Source organism: Hermetia illucens, chromosome 3, assembly GCF_905115235.1.
Source record: "Hermetia illucens chromosome 3, iHerIll2.2.curated.20191125, whole genome shotgun sequence".
In the NCBI taxonomy this organism is placed as follows: domain Eukaryota; kingdom Metazoa; phylum Arthropoda; class Insecta; order Diptera; family Stratiomyidae; genus Hermetia; species Hermetia illucens.
Window position 1 is genome coordinate 94,507,480 of NC_051851.1, and position 18,352 is coordinate 94,525,831.

The 18,352-nt window shown below is 41.4% G+C and overlaps 1 protein-coding gene across 2 annotated transcripts; it reads right to left on the reverse strand.

Moving 5' to 3' along the window:
- Positions 1-8,922: 8,922 nt before the first annotated feature.
- LOC119652626 (facilitated trehalose transporter Tret1-2 homolog) lies at positions 8,923-17,515 on the reverse strand. 2 transcript variants are annotated; one of them, XM_038056872.1, is made up of 6 exons: positions 16,861-17,515; positions 10,535-10,652; positions 10,340-10,474; positions 10,090-10,275; positions 9,789-10,033; positions 8,923-9,731 (listed from the first exon to the last, which is right to left on the reverse strand). In XM_038056872.1, exons 1-6 carry the CDS (start codon positions 16,903-16,905, stop codon positions 8,925-8,927), a joined length of 1,536 nt encoding a protein of 511 aa, XP_037912800.1. In that variant the 5' UTR covers positions 16,906-17,515; the 3' UTR covers positions 8,923-8,924. The 2 variants fall into 2 exon arrangements, with proteins under 2 accessions (XP_037912800.1, XP_037912801.1); XM_038056873.1 differs by having other exon boundaries at positions 10,535-10,643; positions 16,861-17,504.
- Positions 17,516-18,352: the final 837 nt, after the last annotated feature.

Here is an 18,352-nt window from a genome sequence, read left to right on the forward strand (position 1 = left end):
TAACTTAACGGAAACTTTTATTTCACACTTAAATATACAACATTATTCACAATTAATTATAGAAGAACTGTTACAATTCGAGGCGTATTTATAACCCACGTGTTCAATTCTAACCCAAGAACTAAATTGACTGCGAGGACCAAGAAGCTATGAATACTTTTCTAGAAAACTACTTTGTCCTTTTGACAGAATCTCCTTACTGACATTAGAGTTACCTATTATCAGTCATTCTAACTAATTTTTGCCTTACTGTTATACAATTTTGGTGACCCGGCTAATTGTCATTATTAGGGTTAAAATTGACGTTGAACATATTTTTACCAAAGGGATTGCCGTCACGGTATATTATGGTCACTGCAAGGAAGAATGGGTTCAACAGTACCACTATCGAAAAGATGTTTCCGACATACCTATGAAGGATAGAACATAGCAACCTCACTACATTGTACAACATCAACTCAACGAAGAAGCGTCATCTTTTCAGACCTCTCGTGGCATATATAACGCGTATTAAAAATGTTCGACATACAACTGGTAGGATCAAGTAGAATAAGCCAGCTAACATCTCAGCTTTCTAGGGAAACCTGTAGAAGAGATGAACGGTAAGCTCTCACAGAATGTCCGAAAGTGTATATCGGACGGACAAAAGGCTGATAGCCACTAGATTTAGGGGCTATGGGGGCTAAGCATATGGTAGAATGCGGCTATAAATGAGCATCAACGATCTGCAAGTACTGAAATAGGTTGAAAAATTAACCAACTTGACGCCTACGAAAGCTTATACCGCTTATATACGCGGACACTAGATTGAATTGAATTCTTTTAGGATATAGAAATGACTTAAAAAGTGATATAGTAGTGATTTTAAGATTAATTAGAATAGTATCATAGATTTGAATAATATACAAACTTTTAATAAAATCAATAACGAGCGGAAGTATAGCACTGATGAATGGAACAAAGGGTTCTCGTCGGAATATCGGTTTATGTGAATAATATAAGGATTACTAAGGAAAAAAAAGCAAAAACCGTCTAATTATTTCAAATAACTTAACAGTTTGTTATCCATTTCAAATTAATAAGTAAAAATTAACATAGAAAAACTTTTAAATTTAAATGTTCTTCCACTTCCTCGCTGATAATTTTGTTTTATCTATGCTTTGAAAATCCATCTGCCAGCGCGGGAATAATGTATTTAACATACGAAATTAAAAAGAAAAGAACACGGTGTCGGTTAATTTTCTAAACGTCGCAATTTATTGAACTTTTGTACAGAACAGCCAGAACAGAACAGAACACCTACATCTCATTACATCCTATATTTATTTGCTATTTCTGCTAGGTTAGCGAAAACTGTTGATTTCGTATTATTTGCAGTTATTGGGGTCAACGGAATTTGTTGACTTTTACCTGGTATATCCGTTATATTTGCCTGCTCAGCAATATTGTTGATTGGTCGATGTAGGTGAGTATCGGGCTCGTTGGGATTGTACGTTACTCGGGGGCATCCAACGTTCAGCGCCTTTCACACTTCTCTATGCAGATAATGTTTCTCTAGCGTCTTGTTTAGAGCTGATTTCGCACAACTTGTAGATAAGTGGAATGACCACCTCCAGTAGTACGGTCTGAGAGTGAATCTGAATAAAACAGAATTTTTGACGACTGATCTTAATGAAATAGGCACTAGCACACATGCTATCAGCCAATGAAGAACTACGTTAAGAAATTTCGTTGGACCGGGTACGTAACATGCCAGATCAGGTCTACTGTCGGGCAAAAAGGGGCCCACGATCGAAACGAGCCGACTCCACTTTTGAATAGGACCAAGGCTGAAGAGGAAGTAGAAGATTTCACCCTAGAAATAATTCAACTCACAGTGATAAATTCGCGAATACTAAGACGGCGAGTGTTGAGGGTCTACAGTATTGAGGAATGCGTCTCGAGTTCAAACTAACGTGGAAACATAAGTTGAAGTTTATCCCGTGCTGTAGAATGGCGATAGGCAAGATCTGGACTAGTAATATATAGGCTTGATACTATTAGCGCGTGAGAAGGCGGAGAATCGTGAAGTCACGCGCCCATACGAAAATCCCAAGGGAAATATTAGGAGGATCCAATTTTTGCGGATCATATGCTTCCCTAATTGGTCTTTGGGAAGAAATACTTTGTCGTAACTAAAAGCGAAGAATGGTCGATGAATGCCTGTGAGTAATTTGGGATAACAAACATAATAATCTTCAGGGAAGGGCCAGCCAGCCATGAAATGCTTATTCAGTGTTTTCGAAAAACTTGATAATAAAACTGGGCCGTCTTCTCGGAAAAATCATATTTTAACAAGAATATGGACTTTTATTGGCAGCAGAAGAATGTCTGTGTAAACTGGCAAGCATCAGTCGAAGCTTTTAATCGGGGAAACAGTATTAAAGGCATTAAATTGCAACGCCATATTAAGCTAGATAATATGGAACAGTCATCAACTGTGGTTCCAATTCAGCTATTATTATTATTCTGTTAAGGGAAAGTCGCACCGCGTCCTTAAAGAACCATTGCGCCCCTTTTGCTGGTTATAGTGTACCTATTGATCATAGGAGGTGGTCAAAGGGCAGTATAGGTCCCAGGGCGAAACGGGGATTGGTACCCACTATGGAGCATAAGGCCTGGGAAATGTCTGCTGAACCAACACCAACAGCTCTACTACCAAACCCTATCTCCACCTCCACGTGGTGACCGCTGGGTGCTCTTTCTTAACGAAAAGCTGCAGACGGAGGAGGATGAAGGCGAGTCTCCCGCGCCTAAAAACGGAACAAATTGTACCAACTGGTCCTCCAGGTTGGGGGTTGGGTAGGGCTGACAACCCTACACAGAAAACAACTCGTTACGAAGCCACAACAGGAGCCTCGGACAGGACGGATTTTAAAACGACGGACCCGGCAACGAACGCGGAATAAAGATTTGCGCATTTTCTCATGGAACGTGCGCTCCCTGTACAGAGATGAAGCTGACCAGCAGCTAGCCGATACCCTGTCCCAATATAGGGCTGATATAACAGCGGTGCAAGAAATGCGATGGACAGGGACCGGTTTCCTGGAGAAGAGCCACTACACCATATATTATAGCGGTCATCCAGTAAACCATGTGCTCGGAGTAGGTTTCTTAGTCAGCCAAAAAATGAAACCTGCTGTTATCGGCTTTGAAAACATAAGCGAACGGCTATGCACTCTGCGCTTGCGAGGCAAGTTTAGAAATATAAGCCTCATAAACGTTCACGCCCCTACAGAGGAGACTGCAGAGTCGGAGAAGGATACCTTCTATGAGGCAGTAGAACGAACCCTCGAAGCCTGTCCCAGATATGATATCAAAATCATACTTGGGGATTTTAACAGCCAAGTAGGGAAGGAGCCCGTATTCAGGCGATACGTTGGCTCCCATAGCTTACACGAAAATACAAATGATAACGGACTGCGGACTATTCAATTAGCTGGGTCACACGAAATGGTTGTTGGAAGTACCTGGTTTGCGCGGAAAGCGGTCCACAAACATACGTGGGCCTCTCCAGACGGGACCACTTTCAACCAAATTGACCACGTGTTGATCGAACGCCGCCACCTCTTAGCCTTGATGAATGTCACAACATATAGGGGGCCAATATAGACTCGGATCACTATCTCGTTGGCATGGTGCTCCGAGCTCGAATAACAATACCACCTAGAATCCCCTCTGACAATCAGGTGAGAGTTAACACTGAAGCCATCCACAACGCAGCCCTCCGCGACACCTATAAGCGGCAAATGGATGCCGCAATTACCGCAGACAACAGAGATCCTGGAGATGAAGTATCAACAAATGATCTTCACAATCACCTGAAGAACGTTATCATGGATACGGCCACAAACACAAACGTCGGAACAGCTGGTTTAACGATGAATGTACGCTAGCAACGGAACGGAAGAATGCCGCATACCGAGTAATGTTGCATTCTCAAAGAACGCGGGCACGCGCAGAGACTTATCACGAACTCCGACGAGTGGAGAAGCGACCTCACAGACGGAAAAAGAAAGCCAGGGAGAACCAACAAGTCTGTGAACTCGAAAAGTACAGGGAGCAACCGCACCAGGCGCGGAAGTTTTACCAACAAGTCAGCAGGATGAAGCGGGGAAAAGAGGGAAATCTGATTTCCGAAAGAATGGGCATATTAGAGCGATGGGTTGAGTACTTTGATGAGCTACTGAACAACCAGAACATCGGCGAGTTGGAGGTCCCGCCAACTGAAAACGACGGACAAATACTGCCACCACCAAGTTTAGGAGAAACAGTCCGTGCAATTCATCGGCTAAAAAAATCATAAGTCGCCAGGAGCCGATGGAATTACAGCCGAATTGGTTAAATATGGAGGCGACCAGTTCCACCAAGTGGTTCATCAACTTGTGCTCAAGGTATGGGACAGCGAATCAATGCCTGACGATTGGCAACGAGGCATAATCGGTCTCATACATAAAAAGGAAGATATCACACAGTGCAGCAATTATAGAGGTATCACGTTGCTGAGTACCATCTATAAGATATTCTCCACTATCTTACTAGGCCGGATAGCCCCATACGCCCAGAACATCATTGGCCCATACCAAAGAGGCTTCACTCCAGGCAAATCAGCAACAGATCAGATTTTGTCTCTGCGGCAACCGATGGAAAAACTGTTGGAATATGAACAACAGTTGCACCATCTGTTCATCGACTTTAAAGCCGCCTATAATAGCATAGCCAGGGTAAAACTGTACACGGCCATGAAAGAATTCGGTATCCCGACGAAATTAATACGACTGACTAGACTGACCCTGACCAATGTGCGAGGCCAGATAAAAGCAGCAGGATCACTCTCAAGACCATTCGACATTAACAAAGGTCTACGACAAGAGGATGCGCTATCATGCGTCCTCTTTAACCTGGCCCTCGAGAAAGTGATCCGTGATGCCGAGGTGAATGCAAGAGGTACGATCCTCTTCAAGTCCACCCAACTACTGGCCTATGCTGACGATATCGACATCATGGGAAGAACCACCCGAGACGTACAAACTGCCTTCATCCAGATCGAGCAGGCGGCGCGAGATCTTGGGTTGCACATCAATGAAGGCAAGACAAAATATATGGTGGCAACGTCAGCACCGAAGACGAATCAACCGACAACATCAAACCGCACTGGTCAAACACAAACACGAAGAAGAATAAGGATAGGAGAATACAACTTTGAGACCGTTGACAATTTCTCCTATCTAGGGTTGAAAATCACAACCGATAACAACTACGATGATGAAATCCGCGCACGGTTGTTGTCAGCCAACAGAGCCTATTTCAGCTTACAAAAACTGTTCCGCTCGAAACGTCTCACAAGACTATGATCTTGCCAGTCCTCATGTATTCCTCGGAAATTTGGGTTCTTAGCAAGAAAAATTGCGAACTCTTGACCGCGTTCGAGAGAAGAATCCTCCGAAGAATTTTTGGCCCCCTACATGAGGATGGGCGATTCCGTAGCCTACACAATGACGAAATCTATGAGCGATACCATGACTGTCCGGTTGTGGATAAAATCCGGCTCAATAGGTTACGGTGGGCGGGTCACTTAATCCGTATGGATGAAGATGATCCCACCCGGAAAGTCTATAAGGGCAATATCTATGGTAGAAAAAGAAGACGAGGCAAACCCTGCCTAAGATGGAGCAATAGCGTGGGTCAGGACGCCAGATAGCTTTTAGGGATATCGAATTGGTGGACCTCGGCGCAAAACCAGGATGTCTGGAGTTCCTTATTAAGGCAGGCCTAGACCGGATACCGGTTGTTGCACCGTTGATGATGATGATTGATCATAGTATCTCAAGCAGGCCTATAACCATCAGGAATTTTGGTATGTTCCCTACTTCCCGATCTTTCAGCTTTGCATCTGGTATTAAGTGTTATCCCAGATGCCTCGACCTACTTTGCACAAGTGCCGGATACTGTGTGACGTGTATAGAGGTCATACTCCTCACAAAATCTGCAGGCAGTGTCCATAGATATCCCTAGCTTCCCTAGGTGATATTTCAGCCGACAATGACCAGTGAGAATCCCCACTATGATTCGGAGGTTTTTTTGGTGAGGTTTAAGCAATCTTTTGTGCGCATGGGTTCGTCTCCCCCAATAAGCACCCTGGACTGCTCTATCCCTGGTAGGCCTGCCCAGTATAGTTCCCTCAACCGTTTCTCTTCATTTCTTAGAGTTATAGCCATGAAACTGTTTCCGCTTCCACAGAAGGGTTATGGCCCGTGTAAAGGCGTCCCTGCTTCCCTGCTTCTTGGCTGGTTCGTCCGCTGCCTTCCAACCCAGCATGGCCTGGAACCCAACGTATTCAGACCTTGTTGGACGAGCCTAGTGTATTCAGTATCTCAAGGCATTCCCACACCACCTGGTTGGTCACCTGGTAGGACTTAAGTGCCTTGATCGCTGCTTGGCTATCGGTGAAAATAGCAATGTTCTGCCCCCTGTAGTTCCTTTGCTGATTAAAGGAGGCACATTTGTCTAAGGCGTATATTTCCGCCTAGAATATGCTAGTGTACCTACCCATTGGCTCAAAGTACATTTTTCTTGGACCAATGACACCGGCACCCGCTCCCTCTGCTGTGAGGGATCCGTCAGTGCACCAAGTAACAGTTGCTGGTTTAAGCCGTATGTCGCAGCCACACTCTCCCAGTTTGCCTTGTTACTGCAATGTGTTTCAAACTTCTTATGAAAATGAAAACTCGTTTTCGTGTTATTCCTTCGTATCAGTAACTCAGGAGCTCCCCGCCTCAATCATACTACCGGCCATTCTGAATATTGTCCTCCTTGCCTGCATCTGTATGTGCAAATGAAGAGGGGTTAATCCCAGAAGAACCTTCAGGGATGCCGTTGGGCATGTCTAATTGCCCCACTGATACACACGCAAGCCAGCCTTTGGAGCTTCGGTTCGGTTCTTTCTGCCCAGATTACCGCTCCATAGGTAATCATTGGCCTTACTATTGCAGTATACATCGAAAGTAGTATTTTCGGGCTGCAGTCCCATTTATTGTTGCTATGGATCTTCAAGTCATCAGAGCCCTCGTGGCTTTCCGACAAATGTTTCCGACATGTGTCTTCCAGAGTAATTTTTGGTCTAGCGTAATTCCCAAATATTTGACCTCTGTTTCTCGTTTCATATACATATCATGTAATGTATGGCTCTCTGGTGATCAAGTTGGCGCCTCCTAGTGAATGGTACTATGGAGGTTTTGGGTGGGTTGATCCGCAGTCCCACCTTCCTTCACCAGCCACTAGTAACCCTTAGTCCAGTTTGAATTCTATCACATAGGCTATCTTCATATTTGCCCCTACAGATTCAAACAATGTCGTCCGCGTAACTCTGGACTTGTATGCCAGTATTTCTTAACACGTCCAGGAGTTCATCCACTACCATACTCCGCATCAGCGGCGATAATACCCGTATCCTGTGGACAGCCTTGAGTTCATGACAATAGAATTTGTACCTGTCGGTACTTCTATTTGCCTGCTCTCTAGCATTTTGCCCATCCAGAATGCCAGGGTGTTTCGCACTCCCTTGCGGCTTAGGGCATCTTGTATTTCTATGTGCGATGTGTTGTCGAATGCTCCTTCGATATCCAAAAACGCACACAGTGCAATTGCTTTTGTTTCTATGGCATCCCGTAGTACCTCTGTCAGCTGATACAATTCAGCTAACAGAAAGAAATATTTCCACTGTGGGCGCTAGAGCACTCGAACGTCGATAGTAAGAAGGATGTTGACAGATTGGCTCGACAAGGGTCAGGCTTCAGATGGATGGGACCAGGGAATGAAGAAATTTTACAAATGCCGGCAGATACAAATCCTTGTAAAAGAGTCTGAAGCGAAGTGCTATTATTAAATGTATCTGACACAATGCGCGAATTCGTCCATATTTATAACAACTCCAGATTTGAATTGGAACGTGCTGCCAGAGGTTGGTAACAAGATTAGTCAGATTGATGGCCTCAGACAAGGGACCGTCAGGGTCCATAATGGTTAACTTGTTTATGGAGTTTTAACTCTTTGCATTAGCTATCATAAATCTCCCAACTCTCGACCTTGCCGCAAATAACTGCTTTTATCCAGAATTGCTAAAGGTGAGAAATCTGAAGTTAGCCTTTGCAGTGCAACTTATTTCGGGCTATACTTTCGTACTATTTGACAACCATGCACCTGTCCCTGGAATGAAATGAAAATGCAACTATTTTCAAATTAATACATTTATACTGATAATATTCTGTGATATGTCAGTCCTTCAATATTGTATACATGTGCGGCAAGTATTTGAAGAAAAATATTAAGTAACTTTACCGATTCTTAAGTGAACGCAGATCTAGTGTACATTTTAAGCTCGCTTGTCGTTCACGCTATTCTATTAATCTACCTTTGGAATACTTTAATTTTATAATGAAGTCACTAAGTCACTATATCTAAATAATACTACATGAATCTGTATGCATACATAAAAATAATGAATTTGTCTTTAAAATAAAATTGGCGATAAACTCCGATCAGAATGCTCTGAATGCAATGCTACCGGACTTTTATTATTTTTATTTATAAAATCATTCATATTTATTGAACACCATTAAATTCGATACATAAATATATTATATTTTTAGACTTTATATGCCTCATACAAGCATTGAATATTTGCTATTTATTACGTGAAGCCTACATACGTTAAGCAAGTTAAGTTTTCCGCTGATCATTTGGAACACCATCTGCGCTTATTCGTATCACAAGCAAATTAAATTGCACATCCCTTGAAGTGAGGATGCAGTGTTCCTTCGTTGATTGCATTGCAGTCATTCTGACCCTTGATATTTGCATTTACACTAAGTTGATATCGTTTAGTTCTATTCTACTAACTGCGATTGTGCTTCAAAATCACCTTTCGTACCCGACAGGAGAATTTGTATCTGCGTTGAGTTCTTCCCTTTTGTTTCAAATACTTTTGTCGCCACGAATGCTGTGCCGGCAACCATACAAACACCGAAGAACCAAAATGTTATATCAGATCCCCAAGACTCCACCATCTTCGAGAAGCACTTGGTGACAACAAAAACTCCGACCCAATTGAAGGTCACACTCAATGACGAGGCGACCCCTTTGTAGTCAGGCAAAAACAGTTCACCCATCATCAACCATGGGATCGGGCCGAATCCAATGGAAAACGTTACAATGAACAATATAACGCTGAGAAGGGGAATCCATCCAATGAAGGCCACGTTATGCCCGTTATCCTTCAAATGGAAATAAACTCCTAGGACGAACAAGCAAAAGCCCATGACCGCGCTACTTATCAGCAAGAGCACTTTGCGTCCTGCTCGTTCGATTAGAAGTGATGAACCGAAAGTCATCAGTACTTGCACCGCACTCACGATAATTCCACAGACAGATGCATCCATAGTGCTACCAGCTGATTTGAATATAGGAACTGTGTAGAATATGACTGCGTTGATGCCAGAAAGTTGCTGGAATGCCATCAGTGATAATGATATCATCATTCCGACCCGATTCGCTTTAATTGTAAATAGATCGCTGACACGAACATTTCCAGCAGAGGATTCCAATTCAGTCTGCAAAAACTGGAGGGTGCTCCTTGTATCACACTCCCTACCCCAAAGCCATTTTAGTGATAAGCCTGCGTCACCGCGACGGCCCTGAAATAGGGAAAAGTTATAGTAACAGTGACCAAAAATAGCTCTCAAGCAACATACCTTCTTTATCAAATATGTTGGTGTTTCCGGCAGGAAGAACATTGCAATCAGTAAAATCGCTGGGAACAATAAGCATATCGTGCTCAGCGCCACCCAGTCTACTAATGCGCCAACAAAGTTTGTGATCAAAATTCCAATAGTCAAGGAGAGTTGGAAGAAAGTTCCCAGTTGACCACGAATATTTGTTTCGGCAATCTCAGATATATACATGGGAGCAACCACACAGAAACTGCCGGTAGATATGCCTGAAACAGGGCGTCGTGAAATGCATATTTGAAAAGGTCATATAATAAGATTTTACCTATCAGAAACCTTCCTGCGTACAACATAGCTGCTGAGGTTGCATACCTTAATATCAGCAGACTGACTATAAAGGGAATGTCCATCAAAATGGCCGTGTACTTGCGGCCGATTTTATCAGCTAGGTAACCTGCAGGAATGGCGCCAAACATGGCACCGATGGCGAGGAGTGACCCAACCCAAGACGCTACAAAAAAGAGGAACAATACACGTTTTACATATGCTTTTACTCCTTGGATTCACTATGTTACTCTGATCTGAGGTCAAGTAGAACTCTCCGTTGGTTGCATTTGTTGCTTCAGATACGTTGTCTGGTTTCTCTAGTTGAGGAATGACGGGTGATGTCCATGCTAACGCCGTGCCAGCTGATATTGCTCCAAAACATACTGAAATTGAGAAGATAAGTGAGTTTGCTGATACATAAAGAATACAGTGGTTGGGCTTACTTAGTATGGCTGCAACATATTGCATAGTTTTTGTTGTTTTGCTCTCGTGTAAGGGATCGTAGAGCATAGGGTTCCGAGAGTTGACGTCGCCTTCTTCGTCACTGACATTCTTTCCAATCAATTTATAGAAAATTAAAAGAAATTTAATATTTAGTACATGTACTAATTCCTTGCTAAATTACTGAGCTCATACTAGAATATTAGTAAATCTTATGGTTAGGAATGAAGTAAAATCCGCAAATTCAAAGAAATACCTGCCGAAAGTCCTTTGGTTATGGTGCTTTTCAGGCAACTTGTCAGTTGCCTTGTGCACAACGTTTGGAACAACAAATCAATGCCCAATAACCGGCAACGAGATATTATCTGGGGGGAAGAGGACGGAGGATTCCATAGTCTGAATGGCGACGAAATTTATGAGTGAAACCATGACAGCCTGGCAGTCAATAAAATCCGACTCAATAAGTTGCGGTAAGCGGATCACTTACTTCATATGGGAGATGATTATCTAGCCCGGAAAATCTATAATCTATATCTGTATCTATGGTACCAAGAGAAAACATAGCGCACCCGAGTTAGGCGGCCAAAATTATTTTAGGGTGTCTTGTGACTTTAAATTATGCATTTATATGGAATTTATTACTCTTTATAAAATTATCATGCATTTCCAGCCAAAAAAATGCAAAATGAACACTTAAAAAATTATATATATAAATAAAATGTTGATTGCTTCAAGGCAAAGTGATCCAGATTTCGTCCTTTTCTTTCTTTGATTCGTATAGTATCGGAACTTTGTCATACCGTATTGTGTATATCAAGAGTGCATTCCCCTTTCGAAAGAGAGAGAGAGAGAGAACTGTCTCGCGTAATTCTGGCGCTATAAATGAAAGTGCTTATTTCTAGCTTCTGCTAAGATACCTTCAATTATAGTTGTGGCAAAATTTATTGGAGGCCATCCATATAGATCGAAATATATCTTCGCTGATGCCATAGCATATTCATTGAACTGTTAGACGTTTATTCTCTGATGATTCAAGATGTTTTCCAGTAAAACATTTAAATATTAAATTAAAATTTATTTTTGTTATGTCGATAGCTAATTGAGGATCTTTAAGGAATGTTTGGCAGTGTTACCATCATCTGTGTTATCAAAGTTTTAGCAATTCAGTTTCCTTTCAAAATCTTTCGCGGATATGAATTTTTGTAAGGACTTCTAACTCTTTTTCTTTTTTCCTCCTACTGATAACTTGTGCGCCAGATGCAGTCTAAATTAAATAGCCGTTGAACTTATATTTAACTTTTCTTAACGATTTTAGATGTTGGTCCGCATATATAAAAACTAGTTGTTGATTTCGTACCAGTGGCAGCGGTACTTTTCCATTTAGCTACGTCATTTTAAAGATATGTTCAAAAATGAGTTTGCCCCTATTTAAAGTTTTCGTATTTCTGATTTCTTTTTATGTTTTTGAAGCTTACCGTTTTTCTCTCGCCCGCAGTTTTGCTTAAGCTGCATAAACGCTTAACTTATCGCAAACTAAACAAGTCGGAATACCGGTAGTTGGCGCTTCGGGTATAAAGGTTTTGTGTTCATCTTATGTGAGAAACTTTTTACGTACATTTTTCCATTTGTATATGGTTAAAAACCCAAAATATACCTTCATATTTTCTTTAAACTACAAGAAATACGAACATGTTGCAGATGTAGATATTATGCTCACCCTAAACAAACAAACATTGCCTATTACCGAATGCTGTATTCTATACGAATATATATAAATTGATCGTACACCTATTTTCGATTTACTTCGTGCATAAAAGTATACATGTGTACATTTAAAGTACGTATATTGAATGCCGCTTGGTGCATGTGCAAATATATCTATCTGAAGAATGCAGAAAATTCACACCAAATGTAAAAGTTTTCATCTTCTAACCAAACCCAAAGTTATGCCCTATGTTATCCCTTATGCAAATGCCAAATTTTGTACTACTAGCAGGAACTTAAGCGTGGTTTCCGGTAAACTTTTTAAAATATGCTAATATACCATTATTAATTTTATTTGTGCAGGTATCGGAACAGCAGGTATTTTAAGGCCTAGATTTCGTTTAGATACACCATTGTGTTTTTTTGCATATTTTTCGGTTGGATTGGTTCAAAGAACGAGATCTGTTACACTTATTTTGAGCCTCCATTCCCCTACGTTTTACCCCGATATCAAATATGGGACCAGTTTCGAAAAGTACTAATTGAGCCTTTTCATTTGATACGCCACATGGCAGCATTTTGTAAAAAAAAATTGCACCCTCCATTCACATGAATAAATATTTTTTTTTGTAAAACGGCCCACTTTTGAAATTTTAGGAATAGTATAATATTAAAAAACGTTAAACATTATTTAAATATGTCGCCAAAATCCGTCCCAACTACTTTAAAATATCAGCCAGACAACTCAGAATTCCACTGAAAGCGTTGACAACGAAATGTGTATTTTGGAAAGGGAGTCAGTTTTAAACTATCCTTCATATATATGTTAAAAGATTAAAGAGTATGGATAGTGGATCATTGTTACTTAGATTTTTCTTCACCTTTGAAGTTTTTGCTGCATTTTTACGGCCACTTTTGAAATTTCACTTTTGGGCCGCTAAATCCTTGAAATCGACCTATGTGCTAGGGATGTCAAATTGGTGGACTTCGACGCAAATTCAGGATTTCCGGATTTCCATGTTAAGACACGGTTAGAGGAGACGCCGGTTGTTGCGCCGGTTATGATCGACCGCTTGTATGAACTAGCTGTCGCTCGATAGTGGGAGAGTTATTTTGCTGATCGGAAGGCAAACACACTGAGTAGTCCGCCTGAGAATATCGGCGAGCATTGGGGTGTCATCCAAAGTGTCCTTTTCTCGGGTGCTACGCAGTCGTCTGGTTCACTTTAGAATCACGGAAGCGGATCAACGAACGAAGGGGATTGAGGGCTCCATTGACTGATGTGGGAAATGGCGGAAGTGACGCGCTCGAACTCCGTTACTGAACAAAATCCCGAGAAGGTCAGCGTAGTGTACACCGTGAGAGAATTTGCTATTGTGCTGGTCAGGCAAGCGGAAGATGCCGTCGAACGCAATAATTTCACAAATGCATATGACATCACGAAAGAGCTTGCATGTGATCGCAAATCTTTCGATGGTCTGAAGGACGTTAACCGTCGATGTCTCAATCACGGCGAACAACTGAAGAGATGGAAAGAATACTTCACCCCGGTTCTTTACCGTATCAAATCTTTCCTCTTGTGGATGAAATAGCTATTCACGGTACCATATAGATATGAACTGTTCCTCCAAGCAGAAAAGAAATCGTTTCGGCCATTAATGCACTCAAACGTAGAGCTATTTATCGCTGCACATGCAGTTACTGCAGATCTGTTGTTCTGTTGTCCATATCAACATTCTACGGAGTCTAAAATCGGGAAATGCAGATATCTCAACATGGAAGTGGAACATAATCATCTTCTGCTTGGATTTACTTATACTTAACAACAGGGAGAATATCGAACTTGACATATACCGAAAGCCAACTGCGACAGAGGAAACAATTCCAACATAATCATCCCACTCCCTTTGGTAAAAAATGGCGCTGTACGACTCAGTACCCTATATCACCTTATTGAATCTGCGCAAAAGAATGTTTACGGTAGGAAAACGATTTAAGGGGGGATACTCACCATCCGCTCCCAAATCAGCTATCGGGTCAAAAATCTTTTAAAGACACGCGACACCAAAGTAATATCTACCAGCAGCCCACTTCATCTGAAGACACGAATGGGAAGTATCAAAGATCCCAAGGATGATAGCAACAGTTCCACCTTAGTCTACTGTGAACATTATCACCAATAAGCATCTATGATTAGGAAGCCTTGATCGACAAGATTACGTCTGAGTTGGTATATCAGGAGCCAAATAATATTGAGTTCCAAAAACTATCTAATCAGGCGAAACAAACGCGATCAGATAAAAAAGCGAAAAGTGCAAAGTGAATTTCGGCATTGGGCAAACCACAGAAGCATCCAGACTACACAAAGTCTTAGCCAAAGACAGAGAAATTTTGCTGTCCCCTTGGAAAAGGAAAACGGGACAATTACTGATAATAAGAAAGAGAGTCCTATTCTACAGTGCATCGCAGGCGTTGATTCGGTCCAAGAGATTTTTTTGCATCAACTCGTGTGGCACCCAAACATCCAGCTTTTTTTGGAATCCAATCTTCTGCAAATGGTTCCAAACGGTTTTATGGTCCTTATCGAGTTCCTGGCCAATCGCGCGAATGCTCACATGCCGGTCTACTTCGATGATTTCGGCGATTTTATCGGTTTCTACAACGATTGGCCTACCAGTACGGGGTGTATCTTCGACATCCACTACACCAGAACGAAATCGATCCAACCAACGCTGTGCTGTGCAAATCGTTATAGTATCGGACCCATAAAGTTCACAATTTTTTTTGGTCGCCATCGTAAAAACGTAAAACATGACAAATTTCTTGCTTGGTTGACTCTATTTTTGATGCGCTATAACTTGAGACCGAAATGTACGATCACAACACTGTCAAAGAAACATTTGTAGCGCAGATTGTCGTCTTCAAATCGCCGTATAGTATGACCCGATGTGATAAGTACAACACAAGATATGTTTAAGTGTCGCCATCTATTGACAAAATACGACATTTTTTTTCCACAACCCAATATAAAGGAGCACTCAACATCTGCGAGTCGCTTCGGTCACGCTGCTCCCAGGCCAGAGGTGAGGCAACGTCTGACGATTTGCCTCTGTCCTGGTAAGAAACTGTAAAGCCGTCATCGCCTGACAATTTTTTTTTATTGGTAGGATTTCCATCAAACTTTCCAGTATGGTTCATACTGCTAAAACCTATCTTTCTGCAAAGTATTGCTTATTTAGCATGAACTTACGGCGGGTTCGCAGTAAATTTTCAAAATATCATAACATACTATTATTAACTTTATTTAAGCAGATATTGTTACGGAGAATATTTCGGAACCTAGATAGCATGAGTATGGACCACCATAATTTTTTTGAGATTTGTCGGTTGGGAGGTTTCTCAGAATAGGTCCTTGAAGCAACTGGCCTCTTTCGGACCCCTGCACTCCACTCTTTTGCAACCAATGTTAAAAATAATGTTTCGTAAAGTGGGCGTCGTGAGATAAACGCTGCTTGGTTTCCGAAATAAGAGGGCCCAGTTGCTTGACGGAGAAAAGTGAACGCGTGGATGAGAGGGAGATCGGACTGTAGCGACTTTATAAAAGTAGGAAGAATTTCCAGACGTTCGAAGATTTGAGGAATAGTCGTATAGTAATAAAAAGGCTCTAGTTTTTTGCTTGCAGACAGCCAAGATCAAATAGTCGATCGACCCGCGCCATAATACCGACATCTTTGTCATTGTAGTTAATAATTAAATAAGTTTACAAACAGAAATACGTGAAAAAGTGCCACTAATGATTGAGAGTTTCTTTTTAACAATGTAACACTGAAATATTTCGCGAATAGTTTCCTTATTGTAGACGGTTTGCCCGGATACGTTGAAGTTTCTAGGTCATCTAAATTAGCTCAGAATACGTATTCATTTGCAATGGTCAAATAACAATAGCGAGACAAGTCATGGTCTTGGCGATCGGAAGAGACACGTGATTGTCTTGCGTGTGAATGATCAAAATCTAACTTCTATTCGAAGCTGTGCTCCTTTGAACCCAGCTTTTAAAGGTTTTACGTGTTTTTTGATTTTCAACTGAAGGCAACGAAAAGGAAGTGCTAATGGACCAAACGAAAACAATATATTTAGAATATTTTGCGATTGTTTTTGCCAAAATTGCAAGCACATGTCTCGTTGCATCTAATGCGTTTATTTCACGAGATTCCACTGAATGAAGCTGCGCCGACTCATATACAAGTGGTTGAATCACGCCAAATTGTTCACATTGCTTCCATCTTTTCAGTGCGCCGCGACCTTTCTCAAGGACGATGTGCCCCTCCTTCAAATAGCTGTGACGTGCCTCCCATCCGCGTCATGAACTACGTATTCTTCCACGAGACGTTGAACTTAGGCTAATCTGATAGATTGCATTTGCTAAAGATCGGATTTGTCTTCTTTGAGGATCATCAAGAACTGTTTACCACACTGTCACGGCACTCACCAAATTATTATGTAAAATGATAATTTTCAACACAGTTCGTGAGGGTAATAGAACTGACATCTTCCGGGGGATATTTCCGACCTCGAAAGCAGGAGCAGGAGGGGGTACCTTTCAACAAACTTTTCAATGAATTACCTGCCACCAACGCGCCATGGCTTTCACCATGCGATCCGTATCCATGGCGAGCGAAATTTATTCCGCACTAGGGTCTTCCAGACAATTTCACTAATAGTTCCGCTGGCACCCAGCTATGGGATAGATGTTAACTAGGACAATTTTTGGCCGCGAAACTTGAATTTCAAATTGCACACGCACGTAAATTCCACTAAGAAAAATTTCATCTAATTTCACAAATGTACATAGCTGAAATGCACGCAACAGGAAAGACTACGTACAGTACGAGTACTGTTGGACCACCGAAATGCACACGAAAAAACTGAGGGAAAAACGTACGTCTAAGAAGAACGCTGAGACACTAAGGTCTATTTATAAAATGTTTTCAATTAGTGCCGAAATTTGTTGTTGTATATTATTAACTTTGCTGGCGCAAAACCTTATGCAGAAATAATTGTCGCCAAAGTGACGCGATTTGGGTTGAAAGTTCTTTTAACTACGAAGCTTCGATCAAAATAAATTAATTGGTGAGAATTGAAAAGATTTGTAGGCCACGAGGAGCATCCAGAAAAACTGCACATGTCATTGGAGATGTGGTTGAGGGGGCTCGTATCAAAAATGTATATCACTTTGCTTCGTGATAAAAACCACTAGATAACCACTATGGTTTGCTTATACCAGCATAAATCAATCTTTCTTCCAAAACTGCGAGAAAAGATGCTCCACCGAAAACAAAGCTGTTAGTTTCCAGCTTAGGTACGTCAGTGGTTGACGATTGCGTAGCAGTGAGGGCTCGGGAGATTCCGAGTCGAACAGCGCGTCCTCAATTGTTTAGCATAATTCACACGCGTACGTATCTATTAAATTTTTATAGATCCAACGCGATAAAAAATCTTCTATATTATCCATTAATAGCTCTAAATTTTCATCGAGCCCTAGTTCTAACTGAAAGCTTTAGCCACAATTGAATAGGATCATAAATACCAATTCAGCTCTAATTCAACGAAAGCGTTCAGCTAATTGTGTTCTGCCGCTTGAATTATGAAAGCATTTGAATATCGTGACAAAAATGAAGCGTTTATTCCCAGCACATTGGGGATTTTGGGAGTTATTTTTAAGGAAGATATTCTGCGGCACCCTTAAACTGGGCATAAAAAAGTGAACATACTATGAATGCCGTAATTAATGTAACTTTGCAACGAAAATATGGTAATCATAATCAAAACTATGAATTGAGGGGCCTTTATAAGCATAGGAACGCGGAAACTAATCAATGAATCGTACGCATTATTGTCAGTACAATCTAGTTGAGGCTTTTTTACATTCAAAACTTGAAAATGGTTAAAAGTTTCTATGGTTTCGCTATGAATTGTATATAAAGTTTGTCGATTATTATACCATAATATACATAGAAAGCGAAGGAATTGTCTACAGAAGTGACCATCAACCACCAATTTGAGCACTAGGAGACAGACGAGTAAGTCGGAGAGGGCAGACAAGTCATTGTCCTGTG